Source organism: Diospyros lotus, chromosome 14 (genome assembly GCF_014633365.1).
Source record: "Diospyros lotus cultivar Yz01 chromosome 14, ASM1463336v1, whole genome shotgun sequence".
Lineage (NCBI taxonomy): Eukaryota > Viridiplantae > Streptophyta > Magnoliopsida > Ericales > Ebenaceae > Diospyros > Diospyros lotus.
This window is the reverse complement of record NC_068351.1, coordinates 20,656,602-20,683,828: the sequence shown is the minus strand read 5'-3', so window position 1 is coordinate 20,683,828 and position 27,227 is coordinate 20,656,602. Positions and strand designations below refer to the sequence as shown.

The following is a 27,227-nucleotide window of genomic DNA, read 5'->3' as shown; positions in this document are numbered from 1 at the left end:
CGGAAGGAGCTAGCTAGCTAGTTAGCCAGCGTCTTCTATCTATCATCAACCTGACCTGTCATTTTTAATCATATCATATTGCATCCTTATTTTATCATATCATCATATTTATAAGAAATTGAGATAGAAATGATTAAATATATATATATATATATTATTTTTTAAATTAGATTGAACGGGAAGAGAATTGGGGGTACAGACACTACAGGTATTAAGATTAGGGTCGTATGAGAGTAAAGATGATGAAATTATAACAGGTTGGTCTCAATTTCATATTCCTTTTCACATACCCAAAAGCAAAATATGTAAATTAAATTTATTTTGCAGATCTTGAGATGTAATTCACTTGTCCGGTAAATTAATTTTTTTTCTTTTTTTTTTTTTTGGTTGAAATAACAACTGAATGAACTAAAAGATGTAAAAAACTGAAAACTGAAACGGAGTCTCGGGCTTTGATTCATGGAGAAAGCTTTAGATGCTGCCGAGTGCCATTTGCCATACATATTCAAGCAGCCAAGCCTCCACATAGTTTGATTTGAAAGCAAAAAAGAAAAAAAAAAAAAATATATATATATATATATATAATGTTTCAGCCATATTCCCATTCTTCGATCATACACGTTTCGGGGGAACATATTGAACTCGTTCATCTTCGCAGAGATTCTACAAAAAAAAATAAATAAATAAATAAAATGAACCATTATTATTATTAGTCAAGAAAAGAACGATAGTAAATCCAAAATCGCATATCCACTAGAAAAAGCTGCCTGCCTGCCTGCGCTTTTCTTAAAAACAAAATCAAACAATAAAATTCAAATCCACACGCACACACACAGCACCCAGCGCCCAGTTTTTACATGTTTCAAGCTTTATTTTATATATATATATATATATATAGGTAATAATTAATTATTCGGCAAATGGAGGTAATAAGTAGGCAGGGGAGGACCTAGGACTTTTCAATATGATAGATAGAGAGATATTCTCAGGAGTGCCCAAGAGTCGGAGCATTTCGGGTTGAGAAATAATTAGTAGTAGTAGGTGGATTTTGTGGACTAATTTCTAGCCATCCATCCATCTATCCATGTAGCTAGTAGCTAGCTAGCTGTTATTGCAGAGAAATGTAGTTTGCCGCCTGCCTTGTGAAGAAGAGAAGGTAATACTCTGACCAATTTCCACAGTAATAACAAAATTCGTGAACTCCAGCAAGTACAAAAAATTGCAAACCTGCAGATCTTCTGGGAGTGCCTCTGAGACTGCCAGCGTGTAACAACCAGGGACAAATCTTCCTGAATAATGTTTTAAAATGGTGTGATATAAGTTGTCAACAAAGCTGGGTTTTTATATGGAAACAAATTATAAAAATAAAAGAAAACTAATTCATTCAATTATATATCCAATATCATTCATTCCATGGCCACTCTATATTATTATTCACAAAAAAAAAAAAAGATGGCACAGAAGGGCGGCACATCTCACACGTGGATCCAAGTGCATGCAAAATTAGAATAGAATAGTTTCTTTGAAGAAACCCACCCCCGTGAAATCCGTAACAGCAGCTAAAGTCTAAAAAGGTTCAGAAAAATTAATCGCCATCACTCAGTACAATGTATGTAACAAGAAAATTATCCATCGTCCTCAAACATCCTATATTTCTGTTCCCACCAAATGTGCTCGACACAAAAATGAAGCTGGAGTGCAAGACTTCTGTAACCCCTTTTGAATATCATTGCAACCAAAATTCATACAATGCTTGGAAAGAGGCCAGATAAAACAGCAGGGAATAAATGTCCTCTAGTTGCCAAGTCAGGTCGAGCGTATAAGAATTTGGCCACTTTCAACACGTGCATGGTTTCATTAAGAGGAAAATGATTATCACAGCTTTTCCCAATAGCATGCCACTTTTCTCCAAGAATTTATCCTTCAAGATATTTTTCTTTTCACCAGTAGCAAAATAACATATCAATCCTCAATTCCAACAGGTCGGTCACTACATAATGTCATGTTCCTAAGCTGGGACTATTGTATTAAGGGGGAATTATGGCAGTAATAAGTTGTAATTAGATGAGAGTTTTTTAATTTGAATTCGAGAGTGGCAAGTGGCAATCGTTTATTAGCGCCAGCTTTCCGCAGAGGATGAGTATAAAAGCTCGGTCCTAGCTCAATTGAAAGGCATCAAATACAATTGACTTGCCTATTCTCTCAATTTCCCTCTAAATTTCTCTCCTTCTCCCTCAATTCTCAAATTCCCTTCCCTCTTCTACAATTCCCGCCTAATTCTCTTCTAAATCGAGGAGAGTTACCTTTGTCGGATCAAAGATTCGACAAATTGGTATCAGAGCAATGCTCCTAGCCAAAGGATTCCAAAATTTCAGTGCAATAGCAAACGACACACGCATGAAGCAGATGGAACTGCAGCTCCAACAAGTGACAGCCACAATGATGGAGGTGCAGACGCGAGTAGGAACCGTGGAAGATGCAATTGGAGTGGTGGTTGATAAGAAGTTGGAGGAGGCCTCAAATCGTTTGCGCGGAGACATGCGCAATCAGCTCCGAGAAGAGATGAGAGAACAAAGCAACATGTTACGCAATCAGATGCATCAATTTATGTCAGGCTCAGGTGAGGTTATCCCCTGATTTTCCCCCTCATGAAAGGATGGATCCGATACTGCCAAGCATTGGCACTAGCCAAAGGATCGGATTGTCAAAAGTGGAGATTGATCCGACACTAGTTAGAGACAATGGTGTGGAGAGGAGGCCGAAAGTTCAAGTAAATTCAAACCATTCCAATTTTCCAATTCCAAAATTGGAATTACCCATGTTTGATAAATCAAAACCATGCTAGTGGGTTCGAAGGTGCGAAAAGTTGTTTAGTATACACAAGGTGGCAGATGACCAGAGTGTCAATTTGGCAATGGCCTATTTGAACGATGTAGGGGACGTATGGTTCCAAGGGTGGTCAAGAGTGAGGAATGACTACAATTGGGATGAATTTGTGAAGGGATTGTACGAGAGGTTCAGGGAGAGAAGAACCATGGATATAGTGGAGGAATTTAATAAGATGAAACATAATGGATCGGTGCAGGAGTACCAACTCAAATTTGAGGAGTTGAAGTCGCTTATGCTCAATAGGAATCCTTACATGACCGAAGAGTATTTCGTGTCAAGCTTTATTAGTGGACTAAGTGATGATCTCAGACCCATGGTGAAGATGATGAGGCTAAGAATGGTGCAAGAAGCGACTAAGAATGCCCTATTATAGGAGTTGACAATAGAAGCCTTGATGAGGGAACAGAGAAATCAAGGCAAGGGAGGAAACTATGGCCTAAGACAACCCCGTAAGAAGGGTGCAAGAAAAGGAGATGTTCAGAGTAGGGTCAGGGACTAAGTTTCAAGCATTGCCACCTCCTGCTCCTAAGGAGAAGAGGGGGGAGACAACGAAGACAAGTAAGACTATGCTATAGGTGTGGGGATAAGTACTTCCCCAAACACCAATGCAAGAGACAATGGCTCTTGCTGGAAGGGGGCGAGATAGAAGAAGATGGCGAGGAAGAAACAGTGGTCGTGGTTTAATGATTGGGAGGAAGACAACAGAGCTATTTCATTGCATGCCATAAAGGAAGTGGCCAACAGTAAGATCATCGAGGTTAAGGGAAAAGTTTAAGAAGGCACTCTCATGGTATTGATTGATAGTGGGAGTACCCACAGTTTCATTGACGAAGGGATAGCTAAGAGATTGAACTGTGAGCTATCAAATACACAACCCCTCTCGGTAACAGTAGCTAATGGGAGTAAGGTGTTGAGTAAGTTAGCCTGTTTGGGATTTTGTTGGATGATGCAGGGGGAAACCTTTGAAGCTGATCTAAGACTATTAAAGCTTGGGGGATGTCAGATCGTTTTGGGGGTTGACTGGATGAAGGGGGTAAGCCTTATCAACTTCGACTTCAACAAGATGGAAGTCGCATTGGAGAAGGAAGGGAGGAGGGTAACCCTCCAAGTTAATGCGAAATTAGGAGCCTGTAAGATGATTAAAGGAAAACAGCTGCAGAAGCTACTCAAATACAAACTCTCCCAAGTGGCTTAATTATTTTCAATTGAAGCTAGGGAGGAGATGGAGGATCAAAGGGAACAGAAGGGACAATATATGATGGCAGCCAACAATCAGACATCCCCATGGCAAGTACATGAATTGACTTCCCTAGTTACACTACTGATTGAATTCCAAAACTTATTTGTAGAACCTAAGGACCTTCCCCCTAAGAGACCATTTGACCACTCTATTCCCCTACAACCTAATGCAAAACCAGTTAATATCCAATCCTATAGGTACCCTCCCAAACTCAAAACCGAAATTGAAAAATTAGTTAAAGAAACGCTGGACCATTCTATAATTCATCCCAACATAAGCCCATTTGCCTCACCTGTCCTCTTGGTGAAAAAGAAGGATAGCACCCGGCGTTTTTATATTGACTACTGCCAATTAAACACTATAACAGTCAAAGACAAATTTTCTATCCCAATTATTGAAGCGCTATTGGATGAACTAAGCCATGCCTCAGTCTTTTCCAAACTAGATCGAAGATTTGAATACCATAAAATTCAGATGAACCCAATCGACATTCCCAAAACAGCCTTAAAAACCCACCATGAACATTACGAGTTTATAGTAATATCATTTGAATTAACCAATGCACCAGCCACATTTCAGGCCCTAATGAATCACATCTTGGAATCCTATCTCAAAAAATTTGTGCTGGTGTTATTTGATGATATATTGATCTACAACCCTACCTTCTTCCAACACCTAGAACACCGTAGGACTACATTCCAAGTCCTTGGATTCAATCGGTTATATATCAAGAAGTCCAAATGTGCCTTTGCTTAGAAACAAGTGGAGTACTTAGGGCATGTGATTTCTAGTGTTGGAGTTAGCACAAACCCTAAGAAGATATTTGTTATGGTTGCTTGGTCTCGACCAGCTAATGTCAGGACTTTGAGGGAGTTTTTGGGGCACATTGGTTATTACAGATGATTTGTGAAAAACTATGCGGTTTGCTAACTGAATTATTACAGAATGATGGATTTAGGTGGGATGAAAAAGCAGAGTCTGCATTTGGTCAGTTAAAACAGGTAATGAGTGAGGTCCCAGTGTTGGAATAACCTGATTTTAATAGGCCATTTACTCTGGAAATCGATGCCAGTGGCATGGGGTTGGGAGCTGTTTTAGCACAAGATGGTCGGCCCTTGGCTTTCCTTAATCAAGCCTTGGCCCCAAGGCACGAAGGCCTTAGCACATATGACAAAGAGCTATTGGTTGTACTAATGGCAATGGACAAATGGAGACACTACTTAAAAGAGAGGCAATTCATAATCAAGACAGATCATGTAAGTCTTTAAGTTTCTTCTACAACAAAGACTACACACTAACTTACAAAGGAAAGGTATGGCAAAGTTAATGGGGTTGAATTATGTGATTCAGTACAGGAAGGGGAAAGAGAATGTGGTTGTAGATGATTTATCAAGATGCCATGAGGAGGGGACTAGTGCAGCCATCACTGCCTTGGTACTGAATTGGTACCAGGAAGTGGCAGCAAGTTGGGGATACAAATGAGGGAATTAATGGAGCAATTGAGCATTGACAACAATAGCAAGTAGGAGTACACTATACTTAATGGGTTGATTAGATATAGTGGGAGGTTGGTGATCGGGGACTGTGAGACCTTAAAGGACAAAATCCTTCAAATCATGCATGATTCTCCCCTAGGAGAGCACTCAGGGATTCAAAACACCCACCGAAAGGTGAAGTAGGTGTTCTATTGGCCTAGTTTAAAAAAAGTCAGTGATGGAATTCGTCCTCAATTGTGACATGTGCAAAAGGTGCAAGCATGAGTCAGTGGCACGACCTGGACTTCTCCAGCCCCTTGGCATCTCAGATCAAGCATGGGCCAATATCACTATGGATTTTATAGAGGGCTTACCCAGGTCAGAAGGGAAGAATTGTGTCCTAGTGGTGGTGGATAGGTTGACTAAATTCAGTCATTTCTTGAGTTTATCCCACTTGTTTACCACACAAGAAGTAGCCAAGCTCTTCCTAGACAATGTGATTAAGTTGCATGCCATAACCCAAACAATTGTTTTTGATAGGGATAAGGTGTACACTACCTTATTTTGGCAAGAGTTACTGAGGTCCCTAGGCTCTAAGCTCCACATGTCCACAGCCTGTCACCCTAAGACGGATGGCCAATCCAAGCGAGTGAATCAATGACTTGAGACTTACCTGACGTGCTTCTGTTTTCTACAGCCTAAGGGATGGCACAAATGGTTGTCCTTGGCTCGATGGTGGTATAATTCCCAGTGTTCTAAAAATCAGCCTAGGCGACCGCCTAGGCGTTAAGCAGCCCATGGCCACCGCAAATACAGGCTAATCGGCCTCCCTAGGCGTCGATCTGATTAATCGGTCATTGGTGCCACCTAGCTGCCCAGGTCACCTAATTTTCAAAGGTTTTAAGTTAGGGTTTTTAAGTCAAGAGAAGTGAGAACCAACCAATCTGGAAGTCAAGTGCCTGTGTTGTGCCTCAATTTCTCTCTCGAGTCTCGACATCGCCGCCAATCACCTCTTCGAAAGCTCTCTCCGACGCTGCCAATCATCTCTCTTGGCCCCTTGGTTGCTGCCGCCGGTCATCTCTCTTGGACCCTTGGCTACCGCTGCCAGACGTCTCTCTCGCTGTTGGTGGTTCTTCCTCTGTCCTCCAGTACCGGTATGTATCCATCACCCGTTTATATATATATATATATATTATCAATTTATATATATCAGTTTAATATATATAATATCATTTTATAATTTATATATATATATAAGTTTCTAATGCAGACTTCTCCGATTAAATTAACAATGTCGGATGGGACTAGGAGTACAGGAGTATCGTCCATGGTTGCCTCAGTTCTTAAAAGGAAGTCAAATGATGTCAGATGAGAGTATAGAATATTAATTGATCCGAATAATATGGATAAAGTTAAACGCAAGTTTTGTAGTAAAGTTATGTCTGGAGGAGTTTACAAAATAAAAGAACACATCGGCCACATTTTCAAAAATGTTTCTGCATGTCCAAAATATTCTCCGAATGATCAAGCCAAATGTAAGAATGCTATTGCCGAGGGAAAGAGTAAGAAGAAGAATAAGAAGGAAGACGACTTGATGAGATCCTTCGTTAATATTTCTGAAAGGGATGAAGGGGATGATGAAGATGAATTACAAGTGTTAGGGAGTAGAAAAGTGACTCGTACTATTAGCCCTATGGATAAGTTTGTAAACTCCATCAGCCCTGAAACTTGTTTTGAGTGCAGGAATGACGTAAAGGCAACAAAATATCAGTGAAGCACTCTTTAAAGAGAGAACATAGTATGTTCGTGAATATTGTGTTAGATGGGTGTACGAAACTGGTATACCTTTCAATGCTATTGATTGTGAAAGCTTCAAATTGTTTGTTGAGGCAGTTGGTCAATTTGGGCCGGGTTTCAAACCTCCCAGTCAATACTAGTTGAGGGAACCATTATTAAAGGGAGAAGTTGACAAAACGAAAGAATTACTGAAGAAGAATGAAGAAGAGTGAGCACGAAATAGGTGCTCCATTATGACAAATGCTTGGACAGACAGAAAAAAGAGGAGTATCATGAACCTGTGTGTTAATTCTAACACGGGTACTACTTTTCTTTCTTCCAAAGAGTCTTCAGATGAAGCACATATAAGTTAACTCATCTTTGAGTATGTGGACAAGTGCATTGAGCAAGTTGGGCCACAAAATGTCATTCAAGTAGTAACCGACAATGCTGCTAACAATATAGGAGCAACAAAATTTTGAAGGTGAAGAGGCCAAATATCTTATTTGGCCCTCATGTGCTGCTCACACCATCAATTTGATTCTTGAAAGTATTAGAAAACTGTCGAGGTATAAGAAAGTAATTGATCAAGCCAAAAGTTTGACAATCTTCATTTATGCACACTATAAGACCTTGTCCTTAATGAGGTCATTTACAAAGAAGAGAGATATAGTGAGACCAGGAGTCACTAGATTCGCTTCTTCTTTCCTTACTCAGCAGAGTTTGATGGAGAAAAAGGCCCAAATGAGGATAATGTTTACCAACTCTAAATGGGAGGAGTGCAAATGGTCACAAATGGGTTAAAGGAAAAGCAACCTATGCTACTCTGATGAGCATTATTTTTCGGAATGGTGTGAGTGTATGCCTTAAGGTTTTTGCACATTTGGTGAAGGTGCTTCGAATTGTTGATGCAGATAGAAAGCCTTTTATAGGCTTCTTATATGGAGAGATTAAGAAGGCAAAGGAAGATATTAAGGAAGCCCTAAATAATCTAGAAAAGAACTATCAGCCTGTTATGGAGATTATTGAAGCAAGGGTGAAAGATAGGCTAGATAGTCCACAATATTTTGCAGCTGACATTTCGAATCCTTACTACTTTTTTAAGGATATGGATATACAACTTGATCATGAAGTGATGGATGGGTCTTTTAACTATGTGGAGATGTTTTATGATGGTGAATTGCAAGCTCATGTTATAAATGGTGAGTTACCAAAGTATACTTGTAAAGCGGGAGCTTTTGGAAAATCGTGGGCAGCCCTTGGGTGTGCAAAAAATGAAGACAATTATAATCTAGCTATAAAATTCCTTTAATCCTTTCTATTGTGTATTAGTGTATAAATTTGTTTACTTTATACTTGGTTGACCTATGTAGTTATATGGTGGATGACTTATGGAAATCAAACTCCAAACTTGCAACGAATGGCGAGAAGGATCCTCTCATTAACCACTAGTTCATCTAGTTGTGAAAGAAATTGGAGCACTTTTGAAGGGGTTAGTGTATATTTTAAAGCGTTTTCAATATTTTAATTTCATTGTATTGATATTGCTTTTATTATACATACGAAGAAAAGAAATAGATTGTACGTGAATCGATTGAACAATCTAGTCTATGTCCAATTTAATGCGAAATTGATGAACAAGCAAAAAAGGGAGAAGGAAAGGAATGCCGATGTATTACTTACTAGTGATGCTAGTAATGCACGAGAATGGATCGTTGATAGAGGAGATGATAAAGAAGTTGAGCTTGGTACGGGGCTCACTTGGGAAGTGGTTGGTGAAGCATCCGAAGCAGATGAGATGCTTCAACCTCAAAGAAGTTCTAGGGTGAGAGAGCTTTATGAAGATGATTTTCAATCAGAAGAAGAAGATGAGCAAGAAATCAATGAATTTGATTTTGAGTCCGATGAAGATCGTGTGTTGGAAGAATACGAAGAGGAAGAAGTACAATTAGATAGTTAGATTCTTCAGATATGGTTTATGTTGATTGTTGTATTATTGTTGCTTCTGCATTCTTGAACCTACAACTAATCTACAACAGTTTGTTTTCTTAGGTTTAATTCCATTATTTCACTTATATTTTCAACTTTGATTTATCTAAAAATAACATGAAATTACATCAAAAACTTAAAAAAAAAAAAAAAAAAAAGAGCAGTCCGCCTAGGCGTCCTAGGTGCTAGGCCCCAATCTGGCATTTGACTAGCTCCTAGAGCGTTTTAGAACATTGATAATTCCAGCCACCACCGTTCTATTAATATGACACTATTTGAAAGCCTTGTATGGTTACAAGCCTAATCTACTGCCATCTATTGGGGGGCTAACTATAGTAGTAGTCGTGGATGCCTATTTACAGCATAGGCAACACACTCTATAGACCTTGAAGACAGAATTGGCCAAGACCCAAAACTGGATAAAGCAACTAGCAGATAAGAAAAGGAGTGAAAGTGTGTTTTGAGGAAGGGAAAGAAGCGTATCTTAAGCTAGTCAACCTCACTTGAGGTCCCTCTCTAAGAAATCGATTTCTAAATTGAGCCCCAAATTCTATGGCCCCTATCCAATTATCGCAAGGATTGGGCAGGTAGCTTACAAGCTGCAATTACCTAAGGGAACACACGTTCATCCCATGTTCCGTGTCGCTCTCCTGAAGAAGTCAACTGGAAATAATGTGGTCAATCAAGCCCTTCCCTCTCATCTCAGTGGAGAAGAACCAACAGCCACACCAGTAGCTATTCTAGACAAATGGATAACCTACCAACAAGGGGCTCCCCTAACCCAAGTATTAGTTCAGTGGTCATCACTACACCCTGACAATAATACCTCGGAATACTTGCCAGAGCTTCTCTAGCACTTTCCCAGTCCGGCCAATTTGCTCTACATTCTTGAGGACAAGAAGTAGTTTAAGGAGGGGGAAATTGTCGTATTCCTAAGCTAGGACTATTGTATTAAGGGGGAATTATGGCAGTAATAAGTTGTAATTAGATGAGCATTTTTTAATTTGAATTCGGGAGTGGCAACCGTTTACTGGTGCCAACTTCCCACGGAGGACGAGTACAAAAGCTCGGTCCTAGCTCATTTGAAAGGCATCCAATACAATTGAATTGCCTATTCTCTCAATTTTCCTCTAAATTTCTCTCTCTCCCCTTCTCAATCCTTCTCCCTCAATTCTCAAATTCCCTTCCCTCTTCTACAATTCCAGCCTAATTCTCTTCTAAATAGAGGAGAGTTACGTCCGTTGGATCAAGGATTTGACACATAAATTAACACTTGTCGATCATATCTATTTATTGTTATATCTTCTATAAACGCAAGTGTTCCCCACCAAACTATTATAGGAAATCTCTTTTGCTGAAGACTTCATCTGTTCCGTCCACTCTTCTCATAAAATACTCCACCAATCTTCTTCTCAAAAAACCAACCATCTTAATAGTGTCTCACAAATCTTATTTTCAATAAAAGCTTCTCCAACCTTATTATGAATAACCACATTTTTAATTGCATCCTTGTACATCCACACATCCATCGTGTTAAGAGTATTCAGTTATTTTGATTTATCTTATTTTATTTAGTTTTTATCTTTGAATTTTATCTTTTATTTATTTTGTTGATATAATTGTAGTTAGGGTAATTATCTTTTAGTTGGGATCTTAGCCTATAAATAGGATTATGAACTTTCGACAATGGTTCCCATCTTCATTAACCAGAAACTTCCAGCAATAGCACTTCTTCATCAATCCATCTAGAGAACATCAACAACATTCATCGTCATCAATAACCAACAGCATCCATCTTGTAGAACAACAATGACATCATAATCCATATCATTGGAGCCCTCAGCAACACCAGTTGAGTCCACCACTGTCGTCAGAATCATCTTTGCAACACAACGGAAGTCCATTGTAGTTGCTCACAGCACCATCTACAGAACCATCCACCATCATCTCTGTCAAATGGTATCAAAAAAAATTCATGTAACATTCCATAAAACAAGTGCAGCAGCAGCAGCATTATCTTCGAACATCATCAATGCAACCATTGGGATCATCATAGAAACAGTCTGAATCCATCAAATTGGTCGTTGGCATCAGATCATTACAACCACAAGCCTATCAGCAACAACACTACATCCGTTTCACAACATCAGGCACCATTGTCAACTCTAGCAGATACCATTGAAGGACACCATCTTCAGCGAAGTCACCATAGCTTATTTACAAAGCAACTGTGAATCACCATCAGAACAAAGCACCATAATCACTATAGTAATCAACCATAGCCATCCTCACCGAGGGCATCAAAGCCCTAGCCACCATTTTGAGAACCCCAACCAATATTCTCACCAACAAACACACTGAAAGTTGAAGCCATCAAAGACCATCATCTATGAAGTAATATCTTCATCGAGAAGCCCTCATCAGTGCCTTTGACATATTAGAAGTACTTACCAACACCTCTCATCCTGGATGGAAGGTTTGCACAGTCAAATACAACCTTAAATCTCTAATGCTTAAAAACCACTTTGCAATGGACTACAGTTCTTACCCCAACTCATGAATGGTACTTGAACTAGTTCACTATGTCTCCACCCCATTTCCGTCACACACACACACACCCCTACAGAAAATGAAAGGCCCTTCTAGTGCTTCTTCAACCCATTCGCTACCAAGATTGGCCAACCAAAAAATGATTGGCCACCTCATCCCAAAGAGTTCTAGACTTGACGTAGCTCTCAAGGGAAGACCCAAGAAGGGAGAACTATTAATCTACAACCCAATTTTCAAAATTTTACAGAATTCACCATCCCAACAAAAATTATCTCACTCTTAGCAAGGTTAATGAGTAATCCTATCCAAGATGGTCTTGAAATACAATAACACATCCAAGATCCCCTAGTCTGTTCAATAGGATCACAAAAATGAAGAATATAACATTGTAAAAGCTGGTGTAACACGAAAACCTTAGTGTTCCTTTGGACTTGACTTAGAAATATTAACCCACCAAAGGCTACTATTTTTATACAAAAGGAGGCTATGTGCTTCCATTACCAAGATTTTCAAGAAAAATGAAGAAAGTGGGTCCCTTGCCTAAAGGCCTCTTAAGCAAAACTAAGAACCCTTTATTGAAGAGACACTTAACTTGACCAAACCAATCCATATGTCCCCCATAATGGATCCTATCCAATTCATAAATAAGTGGTCCCCAATTTAGGTGGTCATATGTATACTGATGTAGGACAGCAAGAAAGATTACAGAAAATTGGAGAATAGAACAAAATCAGGGAGGGGAGAAAACATATCTAGGGAAGAAGAGAAATAAGTACAAAGAGAAAAGAAGATTCAAGAGTGAGAACTCAGAAAAGGGAAGAAATCAAAATTTTATTCCAAATCAACCTCCTCTCTAATTATATCACTAATGCCTACTTAAGGGGGCTGACATTAAACTAAAAAAGATAATATTTCAAGTCTCAATGTTTCATACAAATCTACCAAATGTAAAAGCTAGGAATCAAAAATTAAAATAGATCAAATATACTATCAATCTCCCCCAATAGGAGAAAATCTCACCCTCAATTTTTTGGACACTAACTACTCAATCACCCAACTATAAGGAAAGTGGTGTATGATCTTCTCATCACATGCCATATACTCATGTCACTAGTGGTCAAGCAATATCATCAACACCAACTTGTTTAGAGTGGAAAGAACTTGTTGCTACCATGGAAAGATCTTGCCGACTCTTGTATAATTCTAATAGGCCAGGGTCAAGCTGCTATTATTGGGCTTTGGTAATCCAAGTGGAATCAGAATAAGAAAGACCTTCCCAACAAACCAAGAACTATTGAACCTTTAATGTTAAAAACAGTCTGCTCATCTTAAATTGCATCAATTTTATCCTGGTGTGCAAGGGGGGGAAAATAATGGTGGTGAAGCGTTGGGCTCTAATTGAGGTTCAATAGGTTGGGTTGGTGTAAGGATAATCATGTGGGTTAATATGACTTGTGTGCAAAAAGGCCCTCAATGATAGATGTCAAACTAAAGAACAAAGTCAAGTCGTATATCAATGGCATGCATTTGTCAAACTCATTTTAGAATTTTAAAAGGACCCACACTATGAGCTTGGTACTTGAAGATGATTCTAAGAGGAAACTGCTCTAGCCTACAATGGATCACAACATGATCACCAATATCAATTTCAGCAAGTTACCTATGAATGTCAGCTCAAAGTTTGTATAATGCATTACTTACCTCAAGTTGCTTATTGATTTGTCATGAATATGTTACGTAAATGGCTCAATTAATTTGGACACTCTTTAACATGAGGCGACATGGGAGTGAGGTTAAAAGCTTAGCATGTTTATAACAATGTACCACACTTATAAGCTATACCAATAAACCTATTGACTTTTTCCGTTGGACCGAGAAAGTATGTAATAGAAAATTTCAACTCAGTGCCTACTAGATGCTACAGGGTTTTCCAAAAATAACTAGTGAAGAGAACATCCCAGTCAGACGCTATGATCTTGGGAAGGCCATATAACGTGACAATCCCAATGGAATATACTTGGCAACCTTAAAGGCAATAGAAGTTTTTCTATGTGGGATGAAATGGGCATTTTGGAAAAACAGTTCACAATCAACAAATTTTGAGTCAATCTTTTTAGAGGCAAGGGGAAGACTCAAGGCAAAATCTATGCTAACATCTTACCACGGATAACCAGGGGCAAATAATAAGGTGAGGCAACATTTCTCTTGGCCAGACATGTAACACTAACCATCTTGCTCAATCTCTATTTAGATTTTCCCAATAAATTAGTTACTTATGGTCTTGTTACACTCAAAGTATCTTATAAGGCATCTGTTAGGCCCCCGGTTTTGCATACTTACTCTAGGCGTCACAAACAGCTGAAGGAAGTTGGAAGCACAGCTGGAGGAAGCTTCGGCCAGCATGTGCGCAAGGGATAGGATAGACAATTAGCTGGTTTGTGTAACAAACCAGCAGACACGCCTGGCCTGCATAACCAAATACGGTTATGCAGGAGAGAGAAGAGAATAACAACATATAAAAGGGGTAGGAAGAGAGGTAGAGGGTGTGAAGAATTTGGAGAAATTGTAGGAGAGTTTTGGGCCTCTCGAATGCCCAGTTGCTGCTGTATTTGCCTTTAATTTCTGTAATTCCAACTTTGAAGAGTAATTCAATTCAGTTTATCCATTGGAAATCCTTCCTATCGGTTGGATTCCAACATTTTGGTATCAGAGCATCTTCGATCAACATGGTAAACTTAACCGAGAGAGTGGGGGACCTGGAGGGGAAGGTTGACACGATGAGGGGAGAGGTTCAAACCATAAATCGGAACGTAGCCGAGATGCTGGAGCAGTTCGCTATCATGCGCACAAGGTGGGACGAACAGGAACGGGAGCGGAAGGCTAAGGCTCATGGGAACGAATGGCCACCGGATTCGACCCCAGATTCCGAGATGACACCAGGAGGAGGTATGAGTCACAGAATGGAAGGAAGCATGAACGCTGCATGGCGACCGGAGGGGAGAGGTAGACGGCTGGAAATGCCTACCTTCGAAGGAGACAATCCAGACGACTGGATTTTCAGGGCGGAAAGATACTTCACGGTCAACCAACTGTCGGAGGAAGAGAAGATCGAGTCAGCCGCATTGTGCTTCGAGGCAGGGGCCCTCGCTTGGTTCCAATGGGAGTCGAGGCGCAGGGGGATCCGCAGCTGGGAAGGGCTCAAGCAAGGAATTCTTAACCGATTCCGCCCAACTCAAGAAGGGTCGCTGGAAGAGAGGTTCCTAGCTTTGCGACAAGAAGGTACGGTTAAGGAGTATAGGTTGATGTTTGAGACGTTGGCGGTACCAGTGTCGGACGTCTCTGAGGCGTTTTTGGAAGGACATTTCATCAACGGTCTTAAGCCTGAAATTAAGGCTGAGATCAGGGTACTTCAACCCAGGGGGTTAGATCGGGTCATGCTGATGGCGCAATGTATTGAGGATAAAAATGCAGCCATCCTAACCTGCAGTAAAGGGTTCGGGTCAGTGGGAAGTAAATTTCCCACCTACTCTACTTCCAACACCGTTAGAATCTATCCCACTCAATCCAGAAGCCCGACTTCTTATTCGAGAGCCCCGAATCAGGCGAGCAGTAAGCTACCAGTGGCCGAGAGTGGTAGTAATGCTTCCTTTAAAAGACTCAGCGAGGCTGAGTGGAAAGCCAAGAGGGAGAAGGGATTGTGTTTCCCTTGTGATGAGAAGTACTCGATTGGTCACAGATGCAAGAACAAGGAATTGCACGTTATGATGATTTATGATGACGGTAAAGAGAGGGAAGGATCCGAACGGGGAACCACGGAAGTGAGGGAAGAAGAGGAGGGAGAGGATGTACGCCAAGGCAGCGAAATCATTGAACTCTCCATGAATTCGGTGGTTGGATTAACAACACCACAAACCATGAAGCTACAAGGTGTTATAGAAGGGCAACCAGTGGTAGTACTGATTGACGGGGGGGCGACGCACAACTTCATAGCGACGGAGTTGGTTCAACAATTGGGGTTGCCGCGAACAGAAACGACTGGTTACGGTGTTATCATGGGAACCGGGATGGCAGTGCAAGGGGCCGGTATTTGCATGGGGGTAAAGTTACATCTACAAAACTTGCAAATAGTGGAAGATTTTCTACCTCTGGAGCTGGGTAGCTCAGATGTAATTCTTGGGATGAAGTGGTTGGCTGCGGTGGGAAAGATGAGAGTGGATTGGAAAGCCCTGACTATGAAGTTCCAGGTGGGAGGATTGGCTGTGACCTTGCAGGGAGATCCTAGTTTGAGCAAAAGCTTGGTATCCCTGAAAGCGATGATGAAGGCTTTCAAGGAGAATGGAGAGGGAATATTGCTTGAGTTGGGAACAATGGTAGCTGATTACAGTGACAAAAAGGTCGAGGTCCCACCGTTCCTTAAGAAGGTGTTAGCTGAGTTTGAGGAGGTATTCTCAGAACCTGAAGGGCTGCCTCCTTTCCGAAAGAAGGATCATGCCATCAACCTGCTACCAGACACCATTCCGGTTAGTGTGCGGCCCTACCGTTACCCCTATCTGCAGAAAAACGAGATTGAGAAGATGGTAGGAGAGATGCTAGCAGCAGGGATCATACAACCCAGTTCCAGCCCTTTTTCTAGTCCGGTTCTGCTGGTCAAGAAGAAGGATGGAGGGTGGCGGTTCTGTGTGGATTATCGGGCATTGAATAAGGTAACAGTGGCCGACAAATTTCCAATTCCAGTGATTGAAGAGTTGCTGGATGAACTTCATGGGGCCAAGGTTTTCTCCAAACTTGACCTTAAGTCCGGGTATCACCAAATTCGCGTCAAGGCTGAGGACATTCCAAAGACAGCGTTCCGGACACATGAAGGCCATTACGAATTCCTCGTGATGCCTTTTGGTTTGACTAACGCGCCAGCCACATTTCAGTCACTGATGAATGATATCTTCAGAGAACAGATGAGGCGTTTCGTGCTAGTCTTCTTTGATGACATCTTGGTTTTTAGCAAAGATTATGAACAGCATGCACAACACTTGTGCTCGGTTCTGGAGGTATTGGCAGCCAATCGTTTGTTTGCGAATAAGAAGAAGTGTTCATTCGGACAATTGGAAATTGAGTACTTGGGTCATATCATATCGCAAGAAGGAGTCTCTGCTGATTATAGCAAGGTAAAAGCCATGTTGGAGTGGCCCTCCCCTGCCACATTGAAGGAGTTGCGAGGTTTTCTCGGTCTCATCGGATACTACAGGCGTTTTGTTAAAGATTATGGCAAGATGGCATGGCCACTCACGGACAGACTTAGGAAGGGTAATTTCTTCTGGGATGAGGCTGCTGAACAAGCCTTCCAACAGCTCAAAGCTGCCATGGTGTCACTGCCGGTGTTAGCTTTGCCGAATTTTGACAAGCCATTTGAGGTGGAGACGGATGCTTCTGGACATGGCTTGGGGGCAGTATTAATGCAGGACCATCGACCTATTGCATACTTCAGTCAGGCTTTTAATCAGCTGGGAAGAAAGAAATCAGTGTATGAGAGGGAACTTATGGCTATCGTATTTGCGGTGCAAAAGTGGAGACACTACCTTTTGGGACAGAAATTTGTGGTCAGGACAGATCAAAAAAGTCTCAAGTTCTTGATGGAACAGAGATTGGTGAGTCCAGAATATCAGAAGTGGATGGTTAAGCTAATGGGATTTCAGTTTGAAATCCAATATAGACCTGGGTTAGAGAATAAAGCAGCTGATGGGTTGTCCCGCATCAGCCACTCTGCTGCCCTCCTCGCTATAACCGTTCCTCAGATTCTCCAACTCGATAAGCTAGCTAAGGAGATAGCTGACAATGAAGGACTGCAAAAGGTGGTCAAGGATCTCCAGCGGGATCCAACTTCCAAACCCCATTTTCAGTTGGTGGATGGTTTTCTCTTCTGCAAGGGGAGGCTATATCTACCGAAGGGTTCTTCTCTCATCCCATTGCTCTTACATGAGGGTCATGATGGGAATGTTGGGGGGCACTCGGGATTCTTGAAGACTTACAAGAGGATCGCGGTAAGTGTATATTGGCCAGGGATGAAGAGGGACATTCACAGGTATGTAAGCCACTGTGCGATTTGCCAGCAAAACAAAGCCTTAGCACTCAAGCCAGGGGGGCTTTTGCAACCCCTACCGATACCAAATCAAATTTGGGAAGACCTTGCATTGGATTTTATCGAAGGCTTACCCAGGTCAGGAAAAATAGATTCGATTTTAGTGGTGGTTGATAGACTTAGCAAGTATGGCCATTTTGTTGGGCTGAAACACCCGTATTCGGCTAGAGAAGTGGCAGGAGTCTTCGTCAAGAAGATTGTAAGGCTTCATGGTCTACCACGGTCCATTGTATCCGATCGGGATAAGATCTTCATGAGCAAATTCTGGGAGGAACTGTTTCGTCTCCAAGGCCCCAGGCTTCTACGCAGTACAGCTTACCATCCACAAACGGATGGTCAAACGGAGGTGCTGAATAGGACATTGGAGACGTACCTTCGTTGCTTTGCTTCTTCCAAGCCTAAATCTTGGTTTGTGTGGCTGCCATGGGCGGAATTGTGGTACAATACTTCATACCACACAACCTCTAGAACCACACCTTTCCAGGCCGTCTATGGGCGTGAACCGCCAGCCATACTTAAAGTTGAAAGGGGCTCCACACCAGTTTCAGTTGTGGAACAGCAGGTTGTCGAGAGAGACCACATTCTGGAAGAACTGAAAGCACAGCTACAAAGAGCTCAAGCTATCATGAAGAAGAGGGCTGATATGAAGAGAAGAGCAGTGAAGTTTGATGTAGGAGACTTAGTTTACCTAAAACTAATTCCCTATCGGCGAAAGTCATTGGCTGGGCGTACTAATGAGAAATTGGCTCCTAGATTTTATGGTCCGTTTGAGGTGGAGAGGGAGGTTGGACCTGTGGCTTACAGGTTAAAGTTACCTTCATCTTGCAGCATTCACCCCGTATTCCATGTATCTCAGCTGCGAGAAGCCAAGGGGGTATTGCAAGCTGCGGTAGATATTCCCAATCAGTTAAGTGCAGAGCTGGAGATGTTGGTTGAACCAGAGGCAGTGTTGGGAGTCAGACCAGGCAGAGGAAGTAATGTGGGAGGTTTGGACGTTCTACTGCAATGGAAAGGGTTGCCACCATTGGAAGCTACTTGGGAGCCTTTCAACCTCATTCAACAGCAGTTTCCAGGTTTTCACCTTGAGGACAAGGTGAAAGTTGGGGGAGGGAGTAATGTTAGGCCCCCGGTTTTTCATACTTACTCTAGGCGTCACAAACAGCTGAAGGAAGTTGGAAGCACAGCTGGAGGAAGCTTCGACCAGCATGTGCGCAAGGGATAGGATAGACAATTGGCTGGTTTGTGTAACAAACCAGCAGACACGCCTGGCCTGCATAACCAAATACGGTTATGCAGGAGAGAGAAGAGAATAACAACATATAAAAGGGGTAGGAAGAGAGGTAGAGGGTGTGAAGAATTTGGAGAAATTGTAGGAGAGTTTTGGGCCTCTCGAATGCCCAGTTGCTGCTGTATTTGCCTTTAATTTCTGTAATTCCAACTTTGAAGAGTAATTCAATTCAGTTTATCCATTGGAAATCCTTCCTATCGGTTGGATTCCAACAGCATCTTGCATGAGTCTCCTGCATCAACAAATCTCTTACTGGTATTTCTAGGATAGAAAGTCAATTGACTCAAAGAAGTGTCCGTCCTAAAGGTGAAAATCTTTGAGGTTAGAAAGGTTTCTTCAAACTCAAGACATGTCCAGTTTAAGCCGCTCATACCCTATGACCTCAACATTCAATGTGGTTAACAAGCATCAACAACTTTATTCTCAACTCTTGGCCAATGTTTCACAATGAAATAATAGACTTGCATGTATTCAATCAAATAACCATGTATATGGTTCAGTTTCTTTCCAAAATTCAAGAAACAAAAGCTTCCTGGTGCAAGTAGAGGATACATCGTTGTGTTGACAAGTGACCAATGACACAAGAATTGGATAATTGGATAAAATTTCTTGTCATAAGTGGAGTGCTTTTGTTTAGATTCATTCAACTTTTCACTAAGATAAGCAATAGGATGTTTTTCACTAAGTATAGAAACGTCTACATATCTTTCAACCTTCTCAACAAGCTTTTAACAACTTCTCTTTTGTGAAGATTACTTAAACCACTTATGTTCCAAGACACATTAATAAATTTCACAAGACTAAAGATCTAGTTGCTACCAACTCCTTGCCCCCATGGGTAGGACCTACTCTTTTTGCATAATTTAGACTACCATCCTTTCCTTGCCTTAAACTACTCTAATCGAACCGCATTGTTAAATTAATCTGATGTTAAGTTTCTCTTCCACCCTTTATCTCTGTAAACGGGTTCAAAGCTTCCCTTTCACAAGCCCAAATTGATAGATCTTCCCTAAAACTCCTAATCCTTCTTAACACCCGTGTGACCCACCTTGAAACCCCACAATCTCAAGAGGGAGACAAGGTTGTAAATCCTCATCCCCATCCAACCTGGCTACCATAAGATGTCATATACTTGCTCCTTCAGTGTTGGTCATTGCTAAGCATTGTCTGTACCTCCCATCCTCTTGCCACAGAAAAGCTCAACCAAACAATATCATCTAGCCTAGATTGAGTAACTGCAAAAAGAAAAGCAATGATTCTTCAACCACAATTGAGTAACTGCAAAAAGAAAAGCAATGATTCTTCAACCACAATTGAGTAACTGCACCCCCCCCCCCCCCCCCCCCCCCAAAACACACACACACCCACCACCACTGCAAACCCCATCAAGTTTCACTTTCTAATCACCATTAGCAGCCTTTTTTCCAACACCAGAGATTTTGAAAAGCCAAGGCCTCCATAATTCAAAGACAGAACACTAACTCACACAATGAGGTGCATCCAATCTGCTTTGACTCTCAGCAGCCTAAGTCCCCCTTCAAACAACTGATCTCAAATATCTTCCAACTAGGGCTTAGCATTATTAAGTTAAAATCAAATTTTTGAACCGAACAGGTTAATTTCTATTAATTCAATTCAATTTTTAATTAAATTTGGTTTGGTTCAGTTTTGGTTTAAAAAAATCAATTTTCATTTTCATTTTGGGTTTGAGATTAGTATTTTGATTTTTTATTGAATTGACCAAGTTATAAAATCATTATACAAAGATAACCTAGATTTTATGTTATTGACGAAATTATTATTTGTTTATATAGTTTATATTATATTTTAATAAATATGCACACATGTTATAAGATACTTTTGTTGCCTTAAAAGTTTCAGAATTCTATTTTTTTAAATTCAATGTTTCCAACATAACAAGAACGCACATTATTTTGAATAGCTTTATAATTTAGTTATTTCAATTAATTCAGCCATTTCAGTTAAAATGATTAAATTGGTTTTTCTAAATGTTGGTTGGGTTCAATTCCACAATAGAATAATTTAATTCATCACCAAACACCCCATCTCTCATTCATTGCAGTTGATGCTGATGCCCTTGTTGCATATCCCAATTTTTCAACAGTTGACCAGTACTCTTCAACAAAATGCTTGGTCGTATTTGACAAGTCACACTACCACACAGTTGAATGGTTGAACAGTTACACTAGTCTTTTGAAGTTTAAAACAAAAGAATGTACCCGCAGATTTTTTCTTTGGTAAACAAGTTCATCAATGTCAATGTTCAGAAGCCTAATATGCTTACTCAAAAGTAAAGTTGCAGAGTTTGTTTCCTTTGTTTTTTTTTTTTCTTATTTTCCAATTGTAATCATAATTTAGTAGTTTCCATTTTTTTAACATTGGCTATAGAAAGGGTCCACAGGAAGCATTTAGTTGCCTCCATGGAATCTGACAGTCACCAGTCAGCTCATATTGACTCACCAAAGCAGGCATCTGCCATCATGTTTTATTACCAAGTTTCTGCAGCAACCTCTAGTTTTTTAGTTTTATTTCTTTTCCTAATTCAAAAGGACCAATGTTTTTAATATTTGCAAGATTTACTAAGATCACAATCCTAAACAAACTCATCTACGGACATTATGTCAATCCTGTAATTTAAATGATGTGCACATGCATCATGACATGTGGACATCTTGGCACAAATCTAGACAGGCTAGGGCAATATACCTCGTTCTCAACATAGAATCTGGATCCTGCCAGCAAACTCTAGTTCAAGAAGAATGTCATTCCTCCTCACATGTTCCTAAACATATTAAAATTCGCTAACATTATAGCAGTGCTCAAATTTATTTTCTAGTTTTTAAAGGGTACAAAGAAAAGAAAACAAAAGGAGGAAAAGAAAAAATATTTTATATCACCAACTACAACTTAAATATTTTATACGGTTAATCCAAAAAAATTATCTTCAACTTAGGTTACTCATGCATTTTATACTCCATAATTAAGTTTTGTATATTTTGACCAAAATTTCCTAATGAACAAATAGGATGGGAAAGGTGGTCAGACATTACCAATACGGAGCCATCGAGCAGCCCAACTCCTGCTTGGATCCATAACTGAGATAATTCTGCACGACAACTCACAAAATTTAAGTCTAAACATTATTGTGATAATTTAAAACTAAGGGGAGTACCCCCATTGTCATTGCATAATTATACCATAGAAGAAGGGAAAAAGAGAGGGAAGCAGATGTATAGAAGCACTAATTAATATACCCAGTAAAATTAGGAGTGGTGCAATCAACAACACGCTCATGATCTTCGTCCATCTTAAAGAAAGGGCAGTTCTCACATCCCGATTCCCTGAACTGATTATCATGTGGTATATAAACAGACCCCATACGAGAGGTAAAGTAATCAATTGAATGTATACAAAGCAATACATACACTAAATTTGTCAATTAACAAACACATAACAAATTGAATAGAGCAACTAAAAGATGACAGGCAACAACATTACAGGAAAAGCAAGTAATAGAGTATAAGAAAAAAACCCTAAAAGAAACAAAAAGAGATAGCAGAGGGAGAATCAGAGTAGACTGATCCAGCAAAGACAACTAATTGGAAAAAGAACCGAAAAGAAAATTCACATAATCAAAAGCAGAGAAAGAAGGAAATGCCTGGTCGTAGGTTTTGACAAGCCTGCAACGAAGGCACGCCCTCAGCTCATGGCCGAAGCTAGTCGGTATCTGTGCCGCCCCTGCACTTCCCATTTTTGTTTGTCGTCCCCTCCACTTGCTCCGCAGCTGCTCTCGCTCTTTACCCCTTTCACGGCAACTTGGCAAGGGAAGGTCGGAATTCAGAAAGCTAACCCTCCTTGTATTACATAAAATTTATTGCAATTACAAAAAACATTCATGAAATTTGAAATTTAATCAATTATATAATAAATTTTAAAAATTATTAAAAATATACTTAAATTTTTAAATATGTATCAATTTTGTAACACCGCTAAATTAAGAAGCGCTAAGATTGAGTCAATTGAGTATTTCGTTTGGTCAATCGAACAATTCTAGCTTGGATTTTTTTTTACCTATTCTTATATATCCTCAACCATTAAAATTAATTTTTATTTATTTAGACTTTGTGTGCTTTACTTTATACATACACACAAATACAATATGCATGTGTACATGTATACACAAACATATACTAGATAAATAATACATCAATATATATTTATATAAAATTTTAATGTATAATATTTAGTCTCTATTATATTTGTGTACTTTCACGATGATTTTTAAAGACAACATTGTTAATATTGTTGGAGAATAAATAAGATACTAACTACTAAAAGTTTAATAATTACAAAATTTATTTATTTCAACATTTTACTAATCTAAATAAGTTAATGAGTTCGTTAATCTACACTACTTTGTACTAGAAAAAATATATATATTTCGTACAAGACATATAATTAGAAAGATATTGATATTTGGCTCCAGAAGTCAACTCAAGTTCTAAGGCCAAATGGTTAAAGACTCAAATTTGCCTTTTTCTAGACTTATCAATTCAACAACGCGCGTCATCTTCGCATAACCAAACTTCATCTCCCTTTATACTGGGTTCAAGTTTTGGGAATTGGTCACATTTAGAATGACATTGACCCTGCTAGATGCTACCATGGTGACTTCGATCTTCAACTCAAAAGGATCAATCTCTATTATAACAAGACAAGCTATGGCCACTTTGTCTCTAGAATTTGGAGTTTAAGACCATGGATATTGTCTAAGTCCAGCTCTTACAACCAAATTTTTTCGGCTAAGGACAACTTATTTAGCCAATTTGACATATGCAACAACTAGGGCAAAGGCCACTACAAGAAAGGAGAAAAATTTATCAACTCCATTCTCGACGTTGTCTGCAAGGAAGCAAGAGCTATGATTGCTTGTAGGGTATATAAATAAATATGCAGAAAAATATGGTTTATTTTTCTCTTTTGGAAGCATATATATATAGATGGGTGTGGTTTAATCAATGAGTTGTTTGATTAATAGGTTTTCAGGTTGTCATTCTTTTGGAGGAAGAATGGGATCTATAATGGTAACACTTTAGATTTTGAAGATTTGAGAAGAATACCCATATAAGTAATACTGACTTCTTTATTTTCACATCCTATAGTTGGTTAGCCTTACAATGCCACCAACAGATCTTTATTTTCCCATCCTACAGTTGTTTAGCCTTACAATGCCACCAACACAGAGAGCCTCTCCATGTTGTCACTGTTCTTTTCTTTTTTTTTTTTGGGGGGGGGGGGGGGGGGGGGGGGAGGAGAGTCACCAACAACCTATTATAAATAAGCAAAATGAGTAATTAAGAGGTTTGTATCGCCACCAAATTTGAGTAACTAATACTAGTTGGGGGATGTTTTTGTGTTGTTATCTTTAGATTTTGTGTTGTTTTGATTATGTTGCTTTAATTGTTCAATGGGTTCATCTCTTGAAATTTCGGTTAGCTTTAGTAGCAATTTTTTGAATGTTGGAAGGTGAAGTTTTTGATGTTGGAATGTTGGAAGGTAAAGTTTTGCTAGCACTAAATATGGTTGGTTTTTGGGACTTTTTTTTTTTAAGTTTGGATGGTGTTGATTGGGCCTTTTTTTATAAACTATTTCACTCTAATTTTTCTGATCTACTTGAGCTCTATGATCTTGCAGCATTTTCCTATGTTCTAGTTGGTCTTCGTTGTTGCAATTAATAGGTATAAGTGTTTTAATCTCCTATTATACTACTTGTGTGAAGACTTACTCAATTTATGGAACTATGAGGGTTGTTTTTTGGTCCCCGCTCATCAAGTGGAGGATTTCTCGCCTGGGTGTTGGAATCTAATCACAAATTGCTCTGTGATTATTGGCTTAACCATTAAAATGATGTAAATTTTGAAGGAAGGAAAAGCTTGTTGCTTGTGGAATTTTTGTCGATGATTGTCTTAATTGTATATGTTTCATATGTAGCAAAACTTTCATTGTATAGATTTTTTATTTGTCAATGTCAATGTCAAATTACCACGTACTCATAATGATAGATGAATAAATTTTCAAATTATAATGCAATCGAGCCGAGGCTCGGAAAATCTGAGCTCGGGCTCGGCAAGAATGGAGGATGCAGCGGCGAGGCGAGAGCGGAAAATGCAGCTTTTGGCCATACCTTAGAGTAAGAGAGGCGAAGCGGCGGTCGGCGAGAGCGGACTATGCAGCGGCGGGCGGCGACGGTCGGCGAGGCGGCGGCCAGAGCGGCAAGAGAGGCAAGGCGACGCGCCGACGACGAGAGAGGCGAGAGATGCGAGGCGGCGGCGGAGATGGAAGATGCAGCGACGGTCGGCAGCAGCGGACACTCGGCGAGGCGGCGGCGATGGCCTTCTCTCTCTCTAGCTGCTCCAAACCTTCGCCAGGGCTGCTCCAATTGATGTGGAATCTAGGGGGAAATTTGGAAAAATAGGACTCCGGTATTAAAATTTAAAAAATTATAACACTTTAAAAATCTTTGTAAAATTAAGACTTTTGAATTTTTATTAGATAAAAATACCCCCCACTTTTAATAACCCCATTATAGGATCTTGTCTTATGGTCTTCTCTTTTCTCACTCACATTCTCACTCGACCGCCATCAATCTCTCACGCTCGTCTTTCTCTATCTCCATCTAATTGTTGCTCCTTATTCGTCACCCTTAAATTGTAAATTAATTTCACAACTTCCAGTTTATAATTGGTTTACAACTTACAAATTTATTTATAACATATAAATTGTAAATTAATTTTACATACACCTTTATTTATTTTATTATAATTCTTATAATTTTTACTATTTGTCACATACATCTTATCTATTTTATTTTTTAAGTATTTTCTATTCTTTAATTTATTTTTAAAAAAATATAATAATAACTAAAAACACTAATTATAACATCATATTAAAGTAAAAAAAATTAATTGAATGAGAAACATGCATATAAATGGTGGATTAAAATATATGGTTTGATTGACTTATTCTTTTTTGGATGGATCAATTTATACTTGTGATCTATATATATAGTTAATAAGTATTAAATATATCTTTTTCAATAATATATTTATTATAATAAAACTAATTAACAATAAATAGTTAGACATTAAACATAAGATATAATAAATATGTACCTAAGGTTTATGAATTATTTCTTGGGAATTGAGGTTTGTCAAACGGAAATAAACATTTCTCTTGCTCAAAGAAAATATGCCTAGGATGTGCTTAAGAAATTCAATTTAGAGCTAGATAAAACAATTACAACACCACTTGTTCAAAATGAAAAACTAAGTTTAGATGATTGGGAGGACAAAATGAATGCTGCTATTTACAAAATTTTGATCGAGAGTCTACCCTACATGACTATTGCAAGACTTGATCTTATGGTTCCAGCTGACTTATTTTCTAGGTTTATGCACTCACCAATTCAAGCTCACCTAAATGTTGCTAGAAAAGTGTTGAGATACATTAAAGACACAAATGATTTTGGTGTGTGGTATGAGAAGAAAACTGGTGGCAATTTACAGGGATATGTTGACAGTGGTTAGGCTGTAAGTATAGAGGATTGTAAAAGTACCACAAGCTATGTTTTCTCATTCAGTTCAGTTTCATTTTTAGGAGGTGGTAACTTAATCAACTGAAATTGAGTATATATCTGTTGCTTGCAGCTAATCCGACCATTTGGCTTAGAAAATTAATGATTGATTTGGGGGAGAAGCAAAGTGAGCCTCCTGTCATTTTGTGCAATAACAAATCTTCTATTGCAAATAATCCTATGCGACATGGTAAAACTAAGCATATTGAAGTCAAATCTCATGTCACGAGAGA

At 39.5% G+C, this 27,227-nt stretch overlaps 1 protein-coding gene across 2 annotated transcripts; it reads right to left on the bottom strand.

Annotated features, from left to right (window-relative positions):
- Nucleotides 1-418: 418 nt before the first annotated feature.
- Nucleotides 419-25,823, bottom strand: LOC127790839 (transcription elongation factor SPT4 homolog 2). 2 transcript variants are annotated; one of them, XM_052320554.1, is made up of 6 exons: nucleotides 25,546-25,823; nucleotides 23,020-23,176; nucleotides 22,616-22,707; nucleotides 22,412-22,467; nucleotides 1,228-1,289; nucleotides 419-663 (listed from the first exon to the last, which is right to left on the bottom strand). In XM_052320554.1, exons 2-6 carry the CDS (start codon nucleotides 23,110-23,112, stop codon nucleotides 613-615), a joined length of 354 nt encoding a protein of 117 aa, XP_052176514.1. In that variant the 5' UTR covers nucleotides 23,113-23,176; nucleotides 25,546-25,823; the 3' UTR covers nucleotides 419-612. The 2 variants fall into 2 exon arrangements, with proteins under 2 accessions (XP_052176514.1, XP_052176513.1); XM_052320553.1 differs by having other exon boundaries at nucleotides 23,020-23,215; nucleotides 25,546-25,822.
- Nucleotides 25,824-27,227: the final 1,404 nt, after the last annotated feature.

Bases quoted from the DNA above. Each gene is read 5' to 3' on its own strand.
- LOC127790839 (XM_052320554.1), bottom strand. From the start codon at position 23,112: ATGGGAAGTGCAGGGGCGGCACAGATACCGACTAGCTTCGGCCATGAG. The intron at 22,708-23,019 runs GCATTTCCTTCT...CATGATAATCAG, and splicing joins TTGTCAAAACCTACGACCAG to TTCAGGGAATCGGGATGTGA. The intron at 1,290-22,411 runs GTAATGTCTGAC...AACATTATTCAG, and splicing joins TGCTCGATGGCTCCGTATTG to GAAGATTTGTCCCTGGTTGT.